The sequence below is a fragment of the Onychomys torridus genome, chromosome 18, assembly GCF_903995425.1.
Source record: "Onychomys torridus chromosome 18, mOncTor1.1, whole genome shotgun sequence".
Classification (NCBI taxonomy): domain Eukaryota; kingdom Metazoa; phylum Chordata; class Mammalia; order Rodentia; family Cricetidae; genus Onychomys; species Onychomys torridus.
In genome coordinates this window covers 27,362,121-27,386,462 of record NC_050460.1, presented here as the reverse complement: position 1 = coordinate 27,386,462, position 24,342 = coordinate 27,362,121, and the positions used below count along the sequence as shown (strand labels likewise).

Sequence of the window (24,342 nt, the reverse complement as noted above, 5' to 3'; positions counted from 1 at the left end):
TTCTCTAGAGGATGGTGATGGAGATCCTATCATATGCTAGGATCCTATCTCTTGCTAGTATGCTATGGTATTAATAAGTAATGACTGTTTCTAAGAATGACTCCATTCTTCTTTGTAATCTTTATTCTTCCCCTCCTCACATGACCATCTGCCCTGTCCTCCCACATGATCATCTGTGCTGTCCTCCTCACATGACCATCTGTGCTGTCCTCCTCACATGACCATCTGCCCTGTCCTTCCTACATGACCATCTGTGCTGTCCTCCCACATGACCATCTGTGCTGTCCTCCCACATGACCATCTGTGCTGTCCTCCCCATATGATCATCTGTGCTGTCCTCCCACACGGCCATCTGTGCTGTCCTCCCACATGACCATCTGTGCTGTCCTCCCACATGACCATCTGCACTGTCCTCCCACATGACCTTCTGCGCTTTCCTTCCCTGACCTGGTCTTCTGCACCTTCTTCTCCCCCATCCCACATTTGTTCTTTCTTCCCCCACACTGACATAGCACTACACTTTCATGACATGGAGCTTCTAACACCTAGATAACTTCATTGTCTTTTTTATTCTCCATCAGAGAACACTTTTAATGAAAATCCAAGAATACAAATGTCTAAATGTCATTTTCAAGGCAAACATGCTAACTGAACATTTTATAGAACCAGACCCATCAAAATGTTGTATTGTGTAGATAGATCACAGGCACTCAGCAAGTGTTTAAATAGAATTATGGCTAAGTTATAGTGATTTTCTTGATTCATTAATACACTTTGAAATCAACTTTATGGATTAATATTTTTATCAAATGCTAATGCTCACACGAAAAATGTTATTTGGAATTTAAAAGATACATATGATGGAGAAATAATTTGAAGATTATTATATAATAAAAATTCTTTTAAATGTAGATTATACTGATATCTTTGTGACAAAAGGAAAGACACAATGTTGAGGTTACATCAAAGACTTGAGTAATGGGCATGCTGAAACATGGCAGCACTATTGACTGCTCACCAATGCTGCAGAAATGATCTATGATTGTGATTAATTTCTTTTGAAATTTTGATCAAAATTGATCTGTCCAATTTTCTGCACTGGTTCTGTAAGTCAAATCTTACTGTGAAATTACATAAATCAATGTAGCCAGTACTTCTGTGAAAATGGGGCCAGGAGGTGGATATAGAAGTAATTTCTGAGTTGTCAGTGACAGATGGTAGTTCCGATCTCATAACCATAGTAAGGAAAAGGTCTTACCGTAGCTGTTGTAGGCATCCTCATTTACTCCATGACCGTAGTCATAGTATTCAGGCACACTGCAACAGATTTAGACAGGAATCAATGATTCTGTAAACAGAAGAATCAAAACTAGAACTTCACAAGAAATTCAAAGTCAAACGTGTGCCATAAAACACCATCCTAAAAAAATACTCAGTGAGAAAAATAAAGGGTATTGACTAGAAGTGCTCTGATCATATCTATCACCTATCTACCTGTCTATTTATCCTATCTATCTATCTATCTATCTATCTATCTATCTATCTATCTATCTATCTATCTTCATCATCAACATCATCATCATTATCTATCAAATCATCTATCTATCATCTACCTATCTATTATATATTTTGGTGCTATTTAGTTGGTCTTCACCTCCATCTTCCTATTTAATAAATTAAATTTCCTCTCAAACACAAGTCTAAGACTTTAAAAGTTGATAAGAAGAAGGATATGGAGTCTATTTTGAAGAAAACATTGCCATACAAATTGATGATCTGATATGTGTCCTTTACTACTGGCAACATTAAAAACATACATCTTTTCTAGTCTATAGACTTGTTAAATATTTAAGCTATTTATTTCCATTCAGTGTTTCCACATTCAATAGTTATGAAAGCGGCACATGTGTTCTGTTCCTTTTCAAAGGATCACAGAGTCCCCCCCCCCCACACACTCACAGTTTATTCTTACTTGGCCCTACAACATCACTGCTTCCCTCTTTCAGACCTCATTCCAATTATCATTCATCCTGTGCAGTGACTAGCGCTCTCTATGTGAGCTTCCACAGCAACACTTCCTGAAGGAAGGCTGTACTTATTCTTTCCACCCACAATCCCCTTGCTTCCTTTTGATGACATCAGGCTGCTATTTCCATGGATCCACTGAAAGAATTCTTGTACAGTTCCTGACATGTTCAAATATAATAAGACTTCATTGTAATTTTCCTCTAATGTCATGTGACACCATTGGCCATTTTATGCTCCTTTAAATACTCCTCTTGCTTTAAGATATTTCTAATCCATTTCTTCATTTTTCTCTATTAGTAAACTCTTCCCATGGCCCAACTACCTACTCTCATTTATTAGAAATTTTCTCTTTCTGTTCTAACTTCAAAAGCAACCTCATCTGTGTCTGTGGTTAAACATCCACTTTATTCCCAATTATATCTCAAGTATGTGATAGCTTAGAGTACAGTTCTATTTGCTTGTCAAAGTGAACTTTTCCAAATTCAAAAATTAAAAATGATTTTCTTCGCACCTCATTCTTGTTCCTTTTACACTCTTCTATCATTATCATTGGAAACATGTTAGTGTCACTCAAATGACAACATGTGGACTTCTCTCTTTTATCTCATGTGTAACATTTAATCCCAACAGCAAGTTCTTTAATTTTTACTTGCGAATAAGTATAGAACCTGAACATGTCCCAACATTTTTCAGCTGCAGCTGTAGTGAAAGAGTTCTCCATTTCTCTCTCAAATGATTCAACATCCTGCTTACTGCTTTTTTTTTTTTTTTTGCCATTTTTTGTCTTTCTATTTTCTAGATAGCAGCCATTGTTACAGATGTGTTAAACCATATGAGTTCTGTACTCAGAGCCCTTAGATGTCTCCCCAATGTTCTTTAGAAAAAAAAAAGATAAAACTTTTATTTAAAAAAGCTGTTATTTCAGGCCCCACTCTGCCAATTTCACCCTTCTTGACTCAATTCAAGGCATACCAATGCTACAGAATGTTCTCTGATCACAGAAAACATGCTATTGTCCCAGTGTCTTTCTATTTGCTTACCCATTATCTGAAAAACGCTTTTCCTCAGTGCTTAACTGTCCACATTCCTCCCATATTTAACTTATGTTACTTACAAGAGGTTCTCCAGATCCTTCTTCTGACTAGCACTCAGCCTTGTGTCTCCTGCTTGTTCCTGTTGGCATTTGCCAATCACAGCATATTATTATGTAAATGCAAATGCATATCTATTCATCTACTCAGCAGCTGTTTCCCACTTGGGCTTAGGCTTCCAGGTTTAAGTACTTTGCCCTCCCTGATTGACTTTCTACTACTGCCCCAGACTGATTTTCCGTAGCAGTGTTTGCCATATGACCGCTTCTCAAGCTTTAGGACACACAAGGATCGATTATCTATATGAAGGTAAACAGCATGTGAATGAGTGGCTGCATTCAATTTTGACATAAAGGAAGGAGGGGACTGGACCTGCCTCAACTGAATCTGAATCCCCAGGGTCCTTGCCCTAGAGGAGATGGGAATGGGGGGGCGTATTGGGGGATGGGCGGGGGGGAGGTGGGCAGAGGGTGGACAGGGGAATCCATGGCTGATATGTAAAAATAAATTAATTATAAAATTTAAAAAAAATAAAAAAGAATAATATGTCAAAAGTAAAATAGTTACCATTTTGATAATTCTTACATTATTACTGTTACTATAGGCTCTATACACACTTATAATAACATCATATTTTGCCTTAAAAATTGCCTAGCTTAAATTGGCTATAATCCATTATCATCCATTTGAATATTAATTATCTTAGTATTACTAATTCCTTTTATTTACAACATTAGAGATTGAACCTATTAAATAAGCATTCTATCAATGAGCTCCATGCCTAGACCCAAATCCTTTTTAGGTATAATGCACTGTGACAAGAAAGTGATTTCATACCAAATAGCAAACCAGCAAGATCTAAATATGGGTATAGGTTGAAAGAAAATACAGAAGGGGCTAAAATGATGTGTTTTGTGAATATTGTTCTTATCCTTCAAGAATTTCCTCTAGGTATCAATAGATCAAGCACTTAATATTTCATTAAAAGTAATGACACAGGGAGAAAAAAATTGAGTCTATGCTTTAGAAACAAAACGAGGAACAGAAATGAATTTGGTTACATTTATTTTCCCAGGATACAATTTATAGTGACCCAATTTTAATTTTAGTGAAAGATGCTGAAAAAAAGGTACTTTACTGCTTTCAATATTCACATAAAATTCAAAATCCACCAAAAAAACTATTAAAAATGCAGAATGATAGATTCATCTTTGCATCATAGAAGGTTAATGGCATTGATTGGTAGCTGGACATTTGTATCTTCTTTTACATATATATCTTAATAGATATGATGCAATCCTGGGCTAGAACAATGAATCCACAGTTCAGAGCCAGTGTGGCCTTGCAGAGGGACATGAGTTAGGCTCTCGGCATCTAAGTCAGGTGACTGATAACCACTTCTAACTAGAGCTGCAGGTGATCTTACATTGTCTTCTGGATTCTGTGGACACCTGCACTCATCTATACATACCCCGCACACACACCTACATAAGCTAAAAATAAAAATAAACATTAAAAAATAAACAATACAAACCAATTCAAGGTCCTTATGCAGACTCAGCAAATTCCTGATAGTCATTGGGTTAATTTTCTGAGACTCACAATGTGGCAAACATAAAAAAATTATTTAATGATCAACATTTATAGGGAAAGATGCTGACATTGGTAGCATCTTTTTGTTGGGTAAATATCTGGTTCTGTTTCCTGGAGTATACTGTATCAAGACAGTATTGACTGTGCCATTACTGTATTATATCATTGAATTGTCATCAAGACTTGGATTGATGAAGACAAAGGAGAATAAGAAGGAGCAGCCATGAGGAAGACTATGACAAAGAAAATATAATTATTGTTTCTCATGAAAGACATAATTACACAAAGAAGGAATTGCACTTTCAGATTATAAGGACATAATGGAGTACCATAGGAAAATGATGGCTCACTGTCATAATGGACTTTGTAGGGCCCATGTCTATGTTTACTCAGTATTATTCCATAAGAAGGGCCTTTCTTTGACAAAAAGACCAGACACCCTTCCATTTATATATACTTTTGTGACAAATTGAAGAAACCCAAGATGTGTGCAGATGCAATGTGGAAACCAAGGTCATTTCAAACTTAAGAACGATCTCTTTTTCTTGGATTTGTGTTTCTGAATATTCTTAGTGATAATGCAGCATTGACTCTGCAAAGCCTGGGGAGTCACAGACTGTACCATGGGCAGCACCTCAGCTTCAGACTTACCATGGGAGGAAACTTTGCTCTACACTGTTGCTTATCTCACAGCTTGTTAAGAAGAATGGATGTGTTTAATATTGTTTGAGGAAAAAAAAAATGAAGGAATGAGGGTGAAGAACATTTTGCTGAAAGAGGTTGTCTCTAGCTGGTTTGTGTTAGTTCTAGAATTTAAATTGATGAAGGGTTTGGAAACGTAGGCTTTATTGAGAAATCAAGTTTTCTATATTTCAACAAGAGATAATTAATGTTGCTTTAAGACATCCTCACACTTTTCCATTGGGTTCTTCAACATTGATGACTCCTAGGACATCTCTTGCACCTCCTGGTCATTCACCAGTAGGAGGGATACTATACAAATTGAAAAGCCTCTAAAAAGGACAAATGCTACCATATTCACTTCAGGTATGTACATGAACACATCCATTCACCAGGAGGATACAGAGGAACCTTCTAGGGGAGTTGGCATGACTCCCAGAAAAGAAAATCAGAGTTGCCAGATGCACAAATCAGAAACTTAGATTATCACTTGCACCTCCACTTGGCTGTATTTCATAGCTGTTATTTCCACTGAGTCTTCCCTGCCTCCTTCTGTTTTCAGCATCATGATTTTTAGAACAGTTACTCTGTTCCTTTCTGATCCCTTTACAGTGGGTCTTTTGTATGGAGAGACATAGAAAGCTCTGTGTGATGATAATTTTACAAGACCTAACAGATCATGGAGATCTATACATCTTAGAGATCCTGAATTTTAAGCTTGTTTCAGAAATTATAGGCTGGAATGGTCTACGTTATGGAGAAGGTAGGTATTTCTCTCACAACACAAAGAAGGAAAGTCACACTTGGTGACTTGAGGATCTAATACTAGAATAGGTCTTGTTATTGCCTCTGAAATGGTCAGCCCTTTCCTTCCTAAGACACCGAGTGGCTCAATGTTTCCTCATGCCTTATATGACTGTGGCCACATGCAGAGTGATACTACAACTCATTGCATTTTATGTGAAAGTAAATTCCCTTTCCTCTACTTCCAGTGAATTTTCATGATACTGGCTGTGGAAATATTAGTGACCATTTCCACTTTGGGCAGCTCATGTTAGTGATAGCCTCCCACCAGCCTGAGTCCTTGAGTGGACAGGTAGAGTAGAGTGCACCCATCATCACCTGTCAATTATGTAGGAAATGGACAAGATTTTCTCTGTGGCACCCACTCAACTGTGAGACATCTTTGTTATGGAATTTTAACCTATACCACACATTGTAAAAATTGACAATAAAAGAAATCCCATAATGGTTAACAAGTATTTGGCAATATTTGTTGAATGGATGCATAAGTGATATAATAAAAAGAAGTAAAGGAAGAGAGCATTGTATTTCAGTATCAAAAATATAGAAGCATGTTTTTCTGCAAGAGATGAGATATAGAAAAGACATCTGCTTGTGTTGATAACAATGGAACAGAAACACACACACACAAAACAACAACAACAACAACAACAAATCGTTCATGTCCTTTTGGATATAAATGATTATAGTTAAAATTTGTAACAAATTACTCTGATAAGGTTCTTGTCCCTTAAACTCCAATTATTCTGCATTTATTTTTCAAATCTTTACCAAAGTTGAAGTTATTTAAATATAAAAACTACTAGCTAGATACTGTTTGAGTAAATAATAAGAAAAATTCTGATTTTGTATATGTGCCAGCCCTGAGGAAAAAAAATACGTCTTTTATGGCTACAATAGTAATTAAGCTCTAAATCACCTATAATGTTCTGATGTTAATTAGCACTTCTGTCACAATAGCTGTGTTGAGAAATCTTTCTCCCTATATTTTATAAAATCTGAGATACAACAGTAGTCAATTGAGAATTGAGTACGTGAGTTGCATTTATGCAGAATTCACTGGTCCTCTGACTTCAACATGACAAAACATCGGAATAAAGGAAACAGAACAATACAGCGGTTTTCTGAAATAACAAAAGAAAACGATGGACAGAATATTATGTTATGCTCAAGGTCATTTTAAAAATACACACACACACACACACACACACATACATACATACATACACATATATATATGGAATCCAGCATAGTGTTTTTATATTTACAAATAGAAAAGTGATTGCAATAGTTATGCAAATTAACATGTTAAAAAATGCAATAATATGAAAATTACATGTAGAGACATATAATATGGATGTAACTACACTTAGCATTTAAGAAATCATTCACAACTGTTTTCCTGCATCTACTCTGCAGTCTTGATTGTTTGTATTGAACAGAGATATGTGGAACAAAAATGTAAAACACAGGTGAATTTTCAGCCTAACACCCAGCCTCAAGTTACCAATTGGATTTTCCTTTACCTCCATGTTCATTTATAGATGCTCAATTCCTTCTGTTAAATTTCATCAGCTCTGTGAAAATCCCTGTTTACAAAGCCATAAAGATTTACTGTTCAGGTTAATGAGTAGAACACACCGGGTCTATGTATCCTTCAGTAGCATTTGGAATGTTAATGGATCATTACTGGCATGGAGAAAGGGGAGACTCTGTACCAAACATCTTACATTTTTGTGTTAACCTCCTGATTCTGATGACTATTCCTGAGTGTTCTCTAATGAGAGTAATTTCTAGTAATAAAAATGAAATTCTCCAACACAGCATTAAATTGTGTAAACCTACACCTATTTCAAAACCTATTTGCTAGTAGGGTTTAAGCGATGATTCCATGTGTCTGTTCTTTGTATTTTCCCTCAGAAACCATCAGTATGTGTCCCTCCTCACTCATCTCCCAGAGTATTCTTTCATGTTCATTATCCCCAGCTGTGCAAAGTAATGACATAATGACCATAGAGTCACAATAATAGCAAAACAAAAGCCTGGCAGCTACAGACAGATAAATAAATCTTGTCTATTTTGTAAAATATCATAATAAAAATCAAATAGAAGAAACTGAAAATATCCTGGTGGGAACAGCAGTGTAGCAGAAACCAATTAAGCAAGTATGAAATATTCTTTCCTTGTGTTTCTCACCTGCCGAGTACTAAAACACTAATACTAGTAATACTAATGCCTCAGAGTAAGTAGGCATTGCCCAGGTCAGAAGGAACAAGGGAGCCTCAAGAGAAATATTAGCCAAAATTCAGACAAGAGAAGGGATGGCAGCTGCTGCTGCTTCAAAGTGTCCAGGGAGGTGGTACTTGGAGTAGCCATCTGTGTTCAGTCCGGAGCAAGAAACAGGGGCAGATCTTTAAGAATTTTTCCTTCTTTGATGGTCAAGAGTCTAGACTTAATCGCAACAGCAAGCAAAGGCACCACGTGACTTAAGAAAGTAGCGATGCAGATGACAAGAAACTACTTTAGTTGTTTTCCTGTTTCATTGTATAGAGAACATAAGATGGGAATCTCCCACCCAACGATTACTCAACTGTGAGGGCAGAGTTCAGTCTCAATGGTGGCAAACAGTGGAGGCTTCATTGTTTGACTTATATGAAGGAAATCAAAATTTAAAAAAATATAATTTTATTAGTTTAACCCACTGGCATGAGACAGAATATTTCAATGGAGAAGTTGAGAGGTAATATTTTATGTAAATGCCATTTGGGAGTAGTCATTTAATCTCTCTGTACTCCAATGTCCACACTTTGATGGGTAATAATTTATAGCCTCAAGTATCAAGGACATAACTTGTGATAACTCTGTAAGTGTCTACTACATATCAGGTGTCCAACTGCTTTCAATAATTGGTGATTCTCCCACCAATAAAGGCATAGCCACATGACTTCACTTTTTAATATTCGTAAAGGGTGACATGCCAAAGAGGATTTCATTTTGAAATATTCTGAAACATTAAAAAGCTATATATGCCTCCCTAAGTTTCACTTGATGGTAATCAGTGTTCATAGGATGAAATATGGGCTGATTATTCATGAGGTAAGTGACATATTTGTTCTGCTCATAGATTAAAGATCAAGATAGATGATCTATATAAGGCATGCAGTGTAGAATTATTATCAGCCTGGTAATCATCTCCTTTACATAAAATGGGTATTTTCAGAGTGCTGTACAGCAAGCAATAGAGAAATGCATTTCTGCAAGTCACTATTTGGGGATCTAACACTATTCAAACATTTCTACAAGTAAACTCCTATTATAGGCACTATTGTACCATTTATTCTCAATTTAGTTTATTATCTTTTGCTTGTTTTGACCATTTATTGCATAACTGAAGGGTGAGAAATTTATAATGAGGGCATTAATCTTCTGTTTAGTTGTGTAAAGCTATCATTAGAATGAAGCAATTATTTTCTAGAAATAAGACTATCAACTGACTGATTAATTAGGTTCCCTGGCACATGACATTGTTAAATGAACCATTACATGCCATTGGTGCAAACTCACAGACATTACTGAATCCTGGTTTGGAGTGGACACAACTTAAATTGCATACACATATTTTGTTTGAGTCATAATTCATGCGTGTCAATAGGATTTCAGTGCTGTAAACACTGGTATGGTTTCTATTTATTTAAATAGAGTAGGTGTGGTATGTTGAATGTAATTGGCCCCCATAAAATCATAGGGAGTGGCACTATTAGGAGGTGTGGCTTTCTTGGACTGGGTTTGGCTGTGTTGGAGGAAGTGTGTCACCGTGGGGACAGGCTTTGAGATTTCCTATGCTCAGGATACCACCAGTGTCTCAGTTGACTTTCTGTTTTCTGCAAGATGTAGGACTTTCAGCTACTCCAGCACTACATCTGACTGCACACTGCCATGCTCCCTGTCATGATGATAATGGAACAAACCTCTGAAACTGGAAGAGAACCACTGCAATTAAATGTTTTCTTTATAAGAATTGTCATGGTCATGGTGTCTATATAAAACCCTAATTAAGACAGTAGGTAACTCAAAGGCTGTAAGCACTGACATGCTGCAGCTGTAGGGTAACTGTGATCCATATTCTTTTCCATTTAAATCACAAATGTATTCTCTCCTAAGCTACATAATGTTCTCAAACCACTTGTTTCTGTTTCAAGAACTATTTCCACACACCACACTTAGGAAGTTAAATACACGTAACAGAGTCTGAGGAGGGAATGCATACATTGATAAAAATGATTCTGTTTGGACAAAATATGAGGCTATATTTATCACAGAAACAGCATGTGACAGATACCAGGCAAGCCTTCTGCTTCATGAGTAAAAGTACCATGAAAAATGTTTACTGCCAAACATTAGAAATATGAAGTTTTTTTTTTTCAAATAGGAGAAATCAGAATTCTAATTGCCTGTCTTGCGGCAGCATGTTTGAATTGACTTTTGGTCATGTATTTTCACACCTTCCTTTTTCTAGTTCTCAGACTGAGTGACAATTCCTTAGCACAGAGCACGAGACTCTGAGAATGTTTTCACCCTTCTCCTAGGGTCCAGGTCGATCGTCAGCTTCTCTCCAAGGATTCACCACATGTTGGACAATGTTCTTTCCTGTCATCCCTGTTTCCTGTAGCACTGCTCTCATACTTCCACACAGAGTGTCTCTCAGTGCATCAGAGCTCTTTAATTTTTAAAGCTCTACCTCTTCCTCTGTTGCTGCAACTCTGCTGATGTCTAATATGTGTCACACTATGCTAAAATAAAGATTCAGGTTCTGAGTCAGTTGTCCTTAGCTGTGTATAGACATTTTAAATTTCATTTGCAGTGTTTCTGATGCAGAAGTCCAGGGTGATACTTCGGGAATCAATGTAAACACAACAAAATCTTATGAAAGAAACCTACACTAACCAAGTAGATTAAAAAAAAAAGGTCCAAGCTACATGTTTGTTTGTAGATATCTGGCACAAAGCAAAGCCTCTATATTGTGGCTTTATTAGCATTGTTAGAGGCTTTCACCTTTGGAAATGCTGATGTATTCTCTCACCAGCCCTTCGTTTTTCCTTCTCATATTTCCTGCAATTCAATTGAACAGAATTCCATAACTATTTATTTGGAGTTATTCTGGAAGTTTTAAAATTCGGAAGCTCTGAAATTTCTCGTGTTTATAAATTTCAAATGCCTAGACTCTGAAACCAACTGCTCCTTCAAGAGTTCTGGGTCAGAAATAAGCCAATCCCAAGCCAAAGTAACAAGGAGCTAGTTATGCCCATTTATGATTCACTTGACCTGGTTAATGATGTGCATGCTATGATATTAGCATGTATCTTGGGCACAGATGTCATAGAGGGCATTGTATAATATATAGCACATGCATTGCTCTGACATTCTAAAATAAAAAATAATTCTGAATTTGAATCATCTAGGTCATAGTTTTGCAAGTATATGATGAAAGGCTGGACTTGTTTTAATCCTTGCCTGTGATATGTATGTATTTAAGATGTGTGTATGATATGTGTATATGTGTGTATGAGTTTCTGTGATGTACGTATGAATGGATGTGGTGTGTGTGTGTGTGTGTGTGTGTGTGTGTGTGTGTGTGTGTGTGTATGTGTGTGATGTATAATATATGTTGTTGGCAGGGGCACATAGTTCAATGGCTCCCAAGTGGAGGTCAGAAGATAACGTTAGGTATTGGTTCTCTCATTCTACCTCTATGCTTTGTATGGCAAATATCAGACTAGTTGATCCTTAAATTTCTTGGGATTTTTCTTCCTTTACTTTCCATTTCACCATGATAGCACTGGGATTTCAGATACGCATTATGGTGCCTGGTCTTTTCATGGGTTCTAGAGCTCCAACCTGAGGACCTCATTCTTGTGTGGCCATATCCCCAGCACTGATGAATTTGTACTAATATAACATATTTTTCTCCACTTTATTATTTTTCTTTGGGCATTCATAATACTGTGCACTTTTTAAACTGTTGAATGAAAATTGTATTTTATAATTTAATATTTTGATATATGTATCCATCATTGATACATATATTTTAGAATTATATAGATATTATTTTAAGTTTTTATCCTTTTGGCTGTGATCACACTTGAACATTCATTTGTTATTTTCTAGCATACTTCATGTGATTGGCAACTATAATCACAGTGAGGTATATAATAAGTGTTTTGCAACATATTCTTTGAGAATGTTTTCTATAGGGTCCATGATCTTACCATTCAAAAATGGTTGACTAGGTTTATGGTAATGGATATGAATTCCCTCCCACTGAGTGGGCCCTAGGTCCCGTTCAACATCTGCTACTTACTCCTAAGATGTAACCGTCACTGTTGTACCTTTAGACATATTCTGCCATATTGGTCATTATTGTTGTTTATAGGTTTTCTTGCTAGATAGACTACTGCAGATGTTTCTCCCTGGGCAGCTTTCACACTACCTCTGATAGGTGAGAGCTAGTCCTCAGAGAGGAGCCTTCTAGTTCAGTTACAGCTCCGTGCTGTCATGTGCCTGAAGTGTGTGGCAACTTCAGCAATAGGGTTTTACCTTCACGTTCTGAGAGGCAACTAAGGAGAAAGGCAATGGATTTCATTGTTTGGGGAACTCCCCTGTATCATAATGTTAATGGCATTGGGGATTTTGAGTAGACAGCCTGTGATGCCTTGCTGAGGCAACTGTTAATCCAAGTGGCATAACTTCATTTATATATACTACATATATAATGAATATATAATACATATATTTTAAATTATATACACACACACACACACACACACACACACACACATATATATATATATGTTTTACCATAATATACATATCACCAGTGTTTCTCCCCTTCATTTTTCCTAATTTCCCTTCCTGTCTGGTGTCCTGATATCCTCCTTTCCTCTACCCCAAGCTTGTTATCTCTCCCCACTGATAGTCTCTATTTTTTCTGGCATCTGTGGCTTCTCCAGGTTATAGACTCACATCTAAAGATGTGGAGTTATGATCCAAAAATAAGAAAGAACATACAGCATTTATCTACCTGGATCTGGGTTGCCATATTTAGTATCATATTTTCTGCTTCCACCCAATGGGAATTGGTCATAATTTCTTCTTCATAGAAGAATAGACTTACATTATGTATACATGCCACATTTTCCTTATCCATTCATCAACTGAAGGACATTTATGTTGTTTGCATTTTCTAGCTGTTACAAATATACCAACAATGAACATGGCTGATGAAATATCTGTGGATTAATATGTTGAATCCTTTGAGCATATGCTAAAGAGTAGTATAGCTGGGTCATATGGTAGATGTATTTCTTTATGATTTAAAAATCATAACAAAAAAGAATGTATTGAGCTTTAGTATACCACACTGGTTTAGCACAAACACATTTTTAAATTTAGTTTTCTTAATCTATTTTTGAGAACTTTACAATGTTGATACAATGCATTTTGATTATACCTACTACCCAATCCCTCCTTCTAACTTCTCCCTCACATCCCCTTCAACATTCCTCCACCCTGACTTTATGCCCTCTTCTTTATAACTTACTGAGTCCAATAAGTGCCACCACTACTAGCATAGGTGTGGGGCCACCCACTGAAGGATGGACCATACCCATGAAGAACACTGAGTCTCCCTCCCCCAGCAGCCATTGTTTGCCAAATAACTCTGAGCTAGGAGTTGAGTTTATGAGCCCATCATCTCATTCATGCTAAAATGTCGATTGGCTCATTTTGTGCAGGTCTAGTACAGGCAACTACAGCTGCTATGCATTGATGAGCACAATGGTCCTGTTATGTTCAGAGGACATTGTTTGTAATAGTCCTTCCTTACCCCTGGCTCTTATAATCTTTTTATCATTGTTCATAATTTTATCACCCAAACCAAAGATAAACTCTAGGATGGGGCTTTTAGATTTCACAAATATATCAAACTTCACCAATTGCTATTTTATTCCTTGATAATGTGTTCAACCTTTATTTTATTTGTGTCATTTCAAGGAATGCCTTTTCACACCTAAGTGCTTTATAATTGGATACTCCTGAAGGACATGTGGTTCATGAGTGAATCACACTTTCATTTCTTTGTCCTTGCACCAGATGATGCCTCTTCCTGGCATCCATCAGTAAAATCCCAGCTGAGTACCAGTTCCTGAAGCCTTCTGGTACTGCCTCTTAACCTTCCACTTGAGGGCTCCTCACAGTGCCTCATAATAGGTTTCTAGCACTTTACAATTTTATTTGTCTTCTCCCTGATCATTCACTTTTATTGCCCTGATCCTCAGGATATCTTCTGCAGACCATGTACTACTGCCTCAAATGACCACCCTGAATGAATCTTCAATATGAGTTTCTTGGAAGCAGTGTTTGTACATTGATTTCTTTCTTTTTTCTTTTTTTTTTTTTTTTTTTTTTTTGGTTTTTGGAGACAGGGTTTCTCTGTGTAGCTTTGTGCCTTTCCTGGAACTTGCTTTGGGGACCAGGCTAGTCTCAAATGCACAGAGATCTGCCTGCCTCTGCCTCCTGAGTGCTGGGATTAAAGGCGTGTGCCACGACTGCCCGGCAATTTCTTTATACTCATTTTTTGTGTACAGCAGAATTTAGAAAATAGTAGGCAGAATAATTTACAGATACATTTGGTTAATTCACAAAGTGTTTAATGTCTTTTGTGATATTGCTAGCATCTAAAAGTACTATATGGTTATTAAATGACTGATGCACCAGGCTATATTTTCCAAAATTGGCTACAATAGGTTGGGCGGTGGTGGCACACACCTTTAATCCCAGCACTTGCCACCTTTTTTTTTCCCCCAGAGCTGGGGACTGAATCCAGGGCCTTGTGCTTGCTAGGCAAGCACTCTACCACTGAGCTAAATCCCCAACCCCTAATCCCAGCACTTGGAAGGCAGAAGCAGATGGATCTCTGTGAGTTCAAGGCCAGCCTGGTCTACAAAGTGAGTTCCAGGACAGTTATGATTGGCACACAAGGAAACCCTGTCTTTAAAAAGCAAAACACCAAACCAAATCAAACAAAAACTGGCTATAAGAGTACTTTCCCTCCTTGAGTCACACCAGTCATCACATCAGTCTACCATCGATGCCCATGCTAGTCCTCAATCCACCACCTATGCTGCTGACTCTAGCTTGGCTTCTAAGTCTCATATGACTAAGGATACATCAGAAAAGGTGATGTATATTCTGCTTGTGGTTTGGGTCACCCATCTGGCACAGTGAGCTGCCATACTGTGAGGAAACATTAATGACACAAAAGGTCTCTATGAGCACTCTACACAATCGTTCCATTTCTGGTGCAGACTGACAGAATCATGGAATCACAGGCAATCTCCAGATAATTCTAGTATCCTGCCACTGAGACTCTTATCCTTTGTGCCCTTCCAAGTGAAGCTCCAGACACAGAGGGACAAAGCCAAGTTATGACTTGAATGTTGATGAAATTCCTAATGCACAAAATCTGTTTTTGTTTTTTATCCCACTAATCTGTCAGGTGGTTTGTTACATAGAAATACTGGTTCAAAGCCTAGATTCCAGTTTTTATTCAGAAAAGCCAAATAGAGACTAGAACCCTGGGGCCATCATAAGGAGCCCACAGCGCTGGCATCCTATGTTTGAACAAAGGGTGGTTTCAGTTCATTCATACTGTTTACCACTACTTCTTGTTTTTTGTTATTTTATTTTTTGAGACAGTATTTCTCTGGAACTGCAACAGCTGTCCTGGAACTTGCTTTGTAAACCAGGTTGGCCTAGAACTCATGAAGAATGCTGGGATTAAAGGTATGTGCCACCACAGCCCAGTCTTATTTTATATTTTGACAATCATATATTTAGCACCATCCCTGACTCCTTCCACATGGTATTCAACTACATGTTAAATACATTTGTTTGTTTGTTTTTTGTCTTATTTTTTGGTAACAATAAACTTGTCCACCTATCATTGAAATAAGAATCTCACCCAACCTGACCTTCACACTAGGTCCTTTGCAACACATGGAGTTTTTGAGAGTTTAAGATGATTTAGTACTCCTCACTTCTGGAATTTTAATTATGTGTGGTTTGCCTTTCTCTCTCAGGTTGCCTGCTGAGTCGTGTCTCCAATTCTAAATTAATCTAGTGAGGGGAGATCTCTTTATCTCCATAAAAGGGTCAGCAGGTTTTGGTAAGGAACTGGGACACCTAGGTTCTTGTGGAAGACTGACCTCATTACTAAGGACAACATAGTTTCTAACTGGTCCTGTTAGAGTGTCATGGTAAGCTTATCTTTGCAAGCAGTCTGGTTATCATGGAAATTGAGTTTAAATTAATGAGAAATGAACTGTTACCATAAGCAGTGAATAGTTTCAGAGAATGCAGTATTTCCTGTATATTTATGCTGCCTGGTTAAGGTCTGTATCTGAAACAAAAGTCTGTGAGGACTTCGAGAAGTCAAGCTTCATTCTGTTGAGATTCAATTCAAACGTTGTGCAAGCTACTTTTTATTCATGCAGAGATCTGTAGATGGCATGAGCACCCAGCTGACTTGTGTAATAGCTGTGGGAAAACATCTCAAATCCAATAATCTTGGACATTCAATAATATCATGGACTCCAGAATTGAGACAAGAGAATCGAGTTATAAAATCAAGGTGAACAGTCTTACAGCGAATGATGACACCAGAAAAGAGCAAGACAGGCTGTTGTCTACCTAATGTCATAACAGTTATTAAATTACTGCAGATTTTCACTCCTATATTTTCATTAGAAGGATTTCTATAAACTTAGCATCAAATGCAAAACTTGTCTGAAACTTACAGCCTGAAAAATAGTTTGATTTTTCTCACTTTTTTTTTTTTTTTTTTGAGTTGAGGATCAAACCCAGGGCCTTGTGCTTGCTAGGCAAGCGCTCTACCATTGAGCTACATCCCCAACCCCAGACTTTTCTTTTAAGCCTGAAGGTAACCCCCTGCATTCTCACTATACTGTATACATGTTCCCTCCTGTTCTGTTCTGTTCAGTTTGGTTCAGTTCAGTTTGGTTCTGTTCGGTTCGGTTCTGTTTAGGTGTGTATTGGAAATCTGTTGAATTTATGATCCGGCTCAAAGTCCCAGGCAGTATTTAGTAGTCTTTATGTCTAAGGCTGTAGACTTAACAGACACAGGTTTGAATTTACTGTTGGAATTACCTAGAATTAGAAACCAGTGCCTTGCTCACATGGTGTGTCAAGGAGATAAATGCCCCTAAACACCGCAGAGCAGTTAAACACCAAACTCCTGCCCTGATGAAGCACTAATGGCAAGCAGATTCTGAAGAAGAAAATGGGGGTTCCTACCCTCAGGGATATGACTACCAAGGAGACAAGACTTTTAAAAAGGTACATTTCCTATCCAATATGCATTTCATACATATGCATTTCATGTGCTCACTGTACTTTCCCAAGAACAAAAGATGTTTTTGTAAATAAGAAGTCATTTAAAACCTCAGTGCTTGACTGTTTCCATAGCAATTTCACACCTTTGTTACAGTCTTCAGACAGCTGACATGGATCATTACAATTACTAGTTAATGAAGAATATTAAAAATTATTGGATGCTGTGGGAGGTCTTTGACTGGTCTTCTCAGTGTGCTCATCACTTCCATCCTCTTTTCTATTGGAAGGATAACTAATGGCTGCTCCCTCTCTTGGGTCATTTATACTCTGCTTCCTAAAGGGTCAAGAAAATGGGATCCATGGGAGAGACTCTCAGGGAGACAGGGGTGTTGCAATATCTACCAGTTCTTTATATTTCCTTCCCACTCTGAAGTAAAAGTGTCAGCTCGCATCTGGTGGCTTCTACAGGACACTCTATCTCACATTAAATTTCCATTTTGGGTTGCAGAACAACTCAGTCACAGGAGTATTGACCTCCCAGAGGACTGAGCTCTTCCTTGTGGTACTTGGCCAGTGAAAATAGTCCCTGTAAAATGAATTACTAAACAGACTTACTAATAAAATTCTGGAGCTAGATATTGGGGTGAAAACTGAGAGATCAGAGGAGTAAGAAAAGCCACAGCCAACCTCACCTTACCAACTCCTCAGCCTCTAGAGAGAGACTTCCTGTTTACTCATGCCTTACATACCTTTCTGTGTCCTGCCATCTTCCTTCCTTCCTGGTGCTGGAATTAAAGGCGTGTGTGCTTCCCAAATACTTGGTAGCAAAGGTCTGAGATCTCAAGTGCTGGGATTAAAGGCATGTGCCACCACACCTGCTCTGTTTCCAGTGTGGCCTTGAACTCACAGAGATCCAGACAGATCGCTGCCTCCCAGAGTGATAGGATTAAAGGTATGTGCAGCCATGCCTGACCTCTCTGTCTAGTTTGGTGGCTGGCTCTGTTCTCTGATCCCCAGATAAGTTTTATTGGGGTGCACAAATAAAACATCACCAGTCCCCTTGCTGTACTTCCCTGAAATTACCTCAAGTGCCTCAACCATTCTGCACCCCATACACTGTGTATGCCTGACCATTACAGATATTCAAATGGATGGATATTTTACACTATGGAATTATAAAACCTTAGCCTTTTACATCCAAATTAAATTGCTGCTGTTAGAATCAAAATTTCAGACCTGACCTTTTAATTTTTATTTATGACAATACCATTCATATCTAAATAAATAAGTTACTTCTCCTATGATTTGTTTTGATATAGTTTTTTCAATTGTGAAATGTTAGCAAAAATTTCATGAAATTGCATGATTTTAAAAACTTAGTCTCTGATAATGTTAATGCCTCCAGGAGTAGATAAAAATGTGGCAAATGACGTAAAAGATTGTTTGGTCCAATTAAAGGTGTTAGCCACATAGTGTAACTGGTTTTAAGGCAAAGACTTCTAGAAAGCGAGTCACCCTGGAAACTTCAGGTGTAGTTCGGCATTTTGGAGGTTGCATAATAACTCTGAGATCTATTCTTTTACTTTTTCTCTTAGACGGAGATCAAGGGGGAAAGGTGGAGATTCTTTCTGATATTATCATCCTCAGCAGTCATTAATGTCATTCAATTATGCCATCTCTTGAGCAGTCTTCAGCACAGAACCATTCCTGATGCATTTGAAAAATTTCAGAAGTCATGGTGCCTTACAAAACAATGAGGGATTAATTAGGCTGTTCCATCTTCTGAACTCCAGGTGACCCTTTACAGTTGTTACCTTGTGAACTCCCCTGGAACCTCTGCTGAGGATGTAAGGAACCACATGGCTTCCTCTTCATAATTTCTATGACTCTGTATTCAGCTACTGACTAACAATCCAAAGACCATTTCATTTTGTTTCTGATAGATTAAACATTTCCTATTTTGACTTCAGAATTCAATGTCAGTATATCTTCTGACTTTGGCTTTAACAAAACAAATATAATTTGCATTATTTACCAAAAACATTTAAATTGTTAATAAATGTTGTAGTCATATGTTCATATGTTTTTACTTTATTTCTTTCTCTCCTTTAATTCAAGTCTTACATTATTTTTTCTAGTTCTACTCTGTCATATTTGGTTTTATTTTGGTAGTGCATAAAATATATTTAATAGTGAAAGCATAAACTCCATTGTGAATGAAGCCCCACAGCCTCTAAGTCCAGAGGCTGCTCTGACTGGAAGATCACTGAGTTTCATAGTCCCTGGATCTGGTTAATTTCATATATGATGTCTTGAATTTGTAGCATTTTTCTTTTATATAATTAAAGTTTTTAAAAAAATTAAAGGAAGTCTTACATTGATAGTTTAATTAGGGAGTTACCTTAGAAAAAATCTGAACTAATTCTTGAGAAAATGAACTTCATTTCACACCTAATTCCTAACACTTTTCACCCTCTAAGTAGATAAATATATGAGTTCCAAATGACTCCTCAAATAAATCATTAGCAGTAAATATTATATTATCATTTGAAAATTAAGTATTGTGCCTCTTGTTTCTGTACTGTTATGTATACAAATGTCTTTCACTTATTTAACTAGACCTGTGGTGCTGGGATGGATTTGAGGGCCTTATGCATACTACACAGGCCCTTTATCACTGATCTGCATCCCCAGCTCCATTGTGAATCATGCCTTCTTCTTATATTGATACACTAATAGAAATAATGTAAGGTTAAGCATTTAATACATTTGCCAATGAATTTTCCAGTGTTCATCTGTTTATCTCTAGTACTTACTGACGTTACACTAAAATCCCTATGCAATTTTACAAACTAAGAGTTCTTTCATTGATGTATTTATTTAAGTTTATTTATTGAAAAATCTCTTTATTGGAAGTCTCCAAGTCTTGTCTCTTTCTGTCTCTATCTCTCTGTTTCTCATCTCCCGTCTTTCTTTCTTTTGACATGGTCTCATTATGTTGCCCTGGTTGGTTTGGAACTCATTATGCAGGCCAGGGTAACCTTGAATTATGTATGAATTCTAATGTAAGATTCTGTATTAAGAGTGATTGAATGATATTTGACAAAATAGAAACTTATGATTATTACAAATTACAAGATTAGAATTATTATAATTAATTTTGGGACATCTTTATTTTAATTAGTAAAAGTACTTACATTGGCATAAACTATCCCAATTTAAGAAACTGTTTTAAGAGAAAAAATGTCCAATGCTGGGTTTGGTTACCACCCCTCAAATTGTTAAAGAGTATCTTGGAGAGCCCTCAAACAATTCAGGCTATTGTATGGACCATTTCTTTTTTGTTGTTTGGTTTTTTGTTTGCTTGTTTGTTTTCAAGAAAGGGTTTCCTCTGGAGAACAATATGGGGCACAAACCCATAACCCTGGGATTAAGAGTCTCAAGATATTACTGTAATTATTACTGTAATTAGTGAGGCAATTCCATGTAATTTATCTGGCTCAGTCAGTAGAGCATGGGACTCTTAATCCCAGGGTCATAGGTTTGAGCCCCACGTTGGGAGCTAGGCAATTCTCTGTAATTTATCTGGTAATCAAGAGAGGTTTATTTCTAGGATAACTTATAGCCATAGGGGTTGGATACAGAATCTGGGAGAGATGAGGTACCATCCAGCAGAGCAGAGTTGGTGTCCAGTCCAACTTCCAGGACCATGAGGTATATAGAAGGGCTAAACATGTATGCACCTCAAGTCTTAAGGGGCTCCCTCTCAGCCATGCACCAGGGGCAGGTCAGCCTCAGGGGCAGGTCATAGGCAGGTGTGGCAGGTATCTGCTGTCACTCTAGGGCCAGTGTTTCAAGGTCAAAGCTGGAACAGCTATCCACTACATTTCTCTGTGTAGTTTTGGAGCCTGTCCTAGAACTTGCTCTATAGACCAGCCTGGCCTTGAACTCACAGAGATCCACCTGCCTCTGCCTCCCTAGTGCTGGGATTAAGGCCGTGTGCCACCACCTGGTTGTATGGACCATTTCTCCACTGTAATTTGATGGTAGAATTCTATTGAAAATGCCACACACTTTGGTCATAAGACATGGAGAAACAGAGGTAAGAACCAGGGACCTTCCTCCCTGCTCTCTAGTTTTCATAGTACTGGGAAGTGCTTGCTACTTATTCTGCTTTTGGGGAAACATTATCAATAGTCTGACCCAGTTGTGAACACTGTGAGCTACAATAAGAGCTCAATAGGGCAACATATGCCTATGAGTATAGCAGTGAATTGAATGTTAAGGGAGTAAACAACCACTTTCTGATTAGATTCAAAGTTGGCTACATAGAAGGAATCACTTGATTAGTAGTACTGTAAATCTGGCCGTGGTTGGAAAACTCATAGACACCAAGAATGAACAAGTTCCATTTGCTAATAGGTTGACTACACCGTAATAGGATGACCCCACACCCTACACCCATAAGTATAAGGACAATAAAAACTGGACTCACTAGATTATAAAAATAAAAAATAAAAACTGGATTTGGAATAAGAGTGACTCTAGAATTATTTAGAGGGATGAGTAGGAGGTGAACATGATCAAAATGCATTGTATACATCTATGGAAGTCACAAAAAATTTATAAAAATATTGCATTAAAATGTGGAAAAAATTAAACATAACACATTATGAAAAAACACATATAGCCTTTATCAAATATTCATGAAATCTGTGCTAACTAGTTCTATGTCAACTTGGCACAAGCTAAAATTATTTGGGAAGAAGGAACATCAATTGAGGAAATGCTCCCACCAGACTGGCCTATGGGCAATATTTTACAGATATTGAAGAGAGAGAAAAGGTTTTTTTTTTTTTTATTCCAGGAGATATTTTTTAATTGCCCATTTTCAGCTTTTCAATAACATGTCCTTGTGATTTACTTTACAAATAAAAATTACAGATTAGTTTTTTTTTTTTTTTAAGCCACATTGAGCACATACTGTTGAATGTCTTTCTGTATGTTGTGAATATGTGTTGCTCTGATTGGTTGATAAATAAAATGCTGATTGGCCAGTAACCAGGCAGGAAGTATAGGTGGGGTAAGCATTAAGGAGAATTGTGGGAAGAGGAAGGCTGAGTCAGGAGTCGCCAGCCAGACACAGAGGAAGCAGGATGACAAGGCAGAACTGAGAAAGGGTACCAAGCCACGTGGCTAAACATAGATAAGAATTATGAGATAATTTAAGAGTAAGAACTACTCAATAATAAGCCTGAGCTAATGGCCATACAGTTGGTAATTAATATAAACCTCTGTGTGTTTATTTGGGTCTGAGTGGCTGTGGACCAGGCGGGACACAGGAAAACTTCCAGCTACAAACATGTGCCTGTTTTGTCAACTAAATTACAAGTTTATTACAATAATTTCTATAAGCAGTAGTGCCTAGATAAGTATAAGCTTGTTTAGCGAGTTCATTGGTATGATAACCAGCCTGTTTCAAGTTACATGCTATTGTTTCCTGGTTTGCAGTCATGGAGTTACCACCAGAATTACTGTATTTACCTCTTGTGGTCTAGTAATCAATTTCTTAATTTAGAAAGGTAATGGAGATAAACTAGTGGCTTGAAACCTTCACATAACTATAACACAGGTATGAAACAAAATAGAGCAGTGTAACACTTGGACATGTGATTAGCCAGCAAACACCTTACCTTTGTGTTGGGGTCACGTAGCTATTATCATAAGCCTCATAGGTCTGGTCATCGTATTCACCCCCATAGCCATCATCATACCCCTGAAATATAAAGCAATTCAGTAACTTTTACAAATCAGTCTGCTTGGATTGGTTTTTGTTTTCTAAAGATTTATGCCCCATAAGCTTGGGTTAATTTCCAATCTTGGTTATATTTGACTATATTTACAATTTCCACATAATGAAAAATATTGTAGTTTTTTTCTGTCCTTCTTTGCATCATTTGTGCTTTCTTATGAGCAAGAAAGAATATGAAGTAAGGTGGGTAAGGAGGAGGTGGATCTGGGTGTCATTGGGAGAGGGGAAAGAATATGAGCAAAATATATTGTTCAAAATTTTATTAAAAAATGAGCCAGGTAGTGAGGGCACACGCCTTTAATCCCAGCACTCAGGAGGCAGAGCCAGGCGGATCTCTGTGAGTTTGAGGCCAGCCTGGTCTACAGAGTGAGATCCAGGATAGGCACCAAAACTACACAGAGAAATCCTGTCTTGAAAAAAACAAAAAACAAACAAACAAACAAAATAAATAAGTATATATAGAAAAGACTTAATGGTTTTCAGTAAAATCCTCAGTCAGTCAAAGACACAGAAATGTCTATTTTAAGATTCATTTACAATTTTGAAATATAATAAAGAACAGTTACAAAATTTAATGTAATCCTTCCCTTTCAAAGTATTATGTTTAGGAGCTAGAGAGATAGCTCGTTTTACAGAGGAGTCTGTGTTCATGTTCCAGCATCCACATTGGCATAACTCAAGTTCTAGGGACACTTCTGACCTCAATAGGTGACTGAAGTCATGTGCACATATCCACACACACAAAGATATACACACATAGACATAAACACAAATGAATAAATCTAAGGAAAATAAATTGTGAGTATCTAGTAACATGAACCTAATGGTGGTTTAAAGTATTGGTGGTAATCTGACTCAAAGTATTGTTTCCCTCTAATAACCATTATTTTTAAGACAAAAAACCTAAAGTATAGTATCATTAAG

General features: G+C 37.3%; 1 protein-coding gene across 1 annotated transcript in view; it reads right to left on the bottom strand.

Moving 5' to 3' along the window:
* The window catches only part of Khdrbs2 (KH RNA binding domain containing, signal transduction associated 2), a 278,911-nt gene that overhangs the window by 51,084 nt on the left and 203,485 nt on the right, over window positions 1–24,342 (bottom strand). Inside the window, exons 7-8 of the mRNA XM_036167142.1 lie at window positions 23,300–23,382; window positions 1,259–1,317 (exon numbers count right to left, since the gene is read on the bottom strand). Coding sequence (XP_036023035.1) covers window positions 1,259–1,317; window positions 23,300–23,382 — 142 coding nt within the window. The remainder of the gene's footprint in view (window positions 1–1,258; window positions 1,318–23,299; window positions 23,383–24,342) is intronic.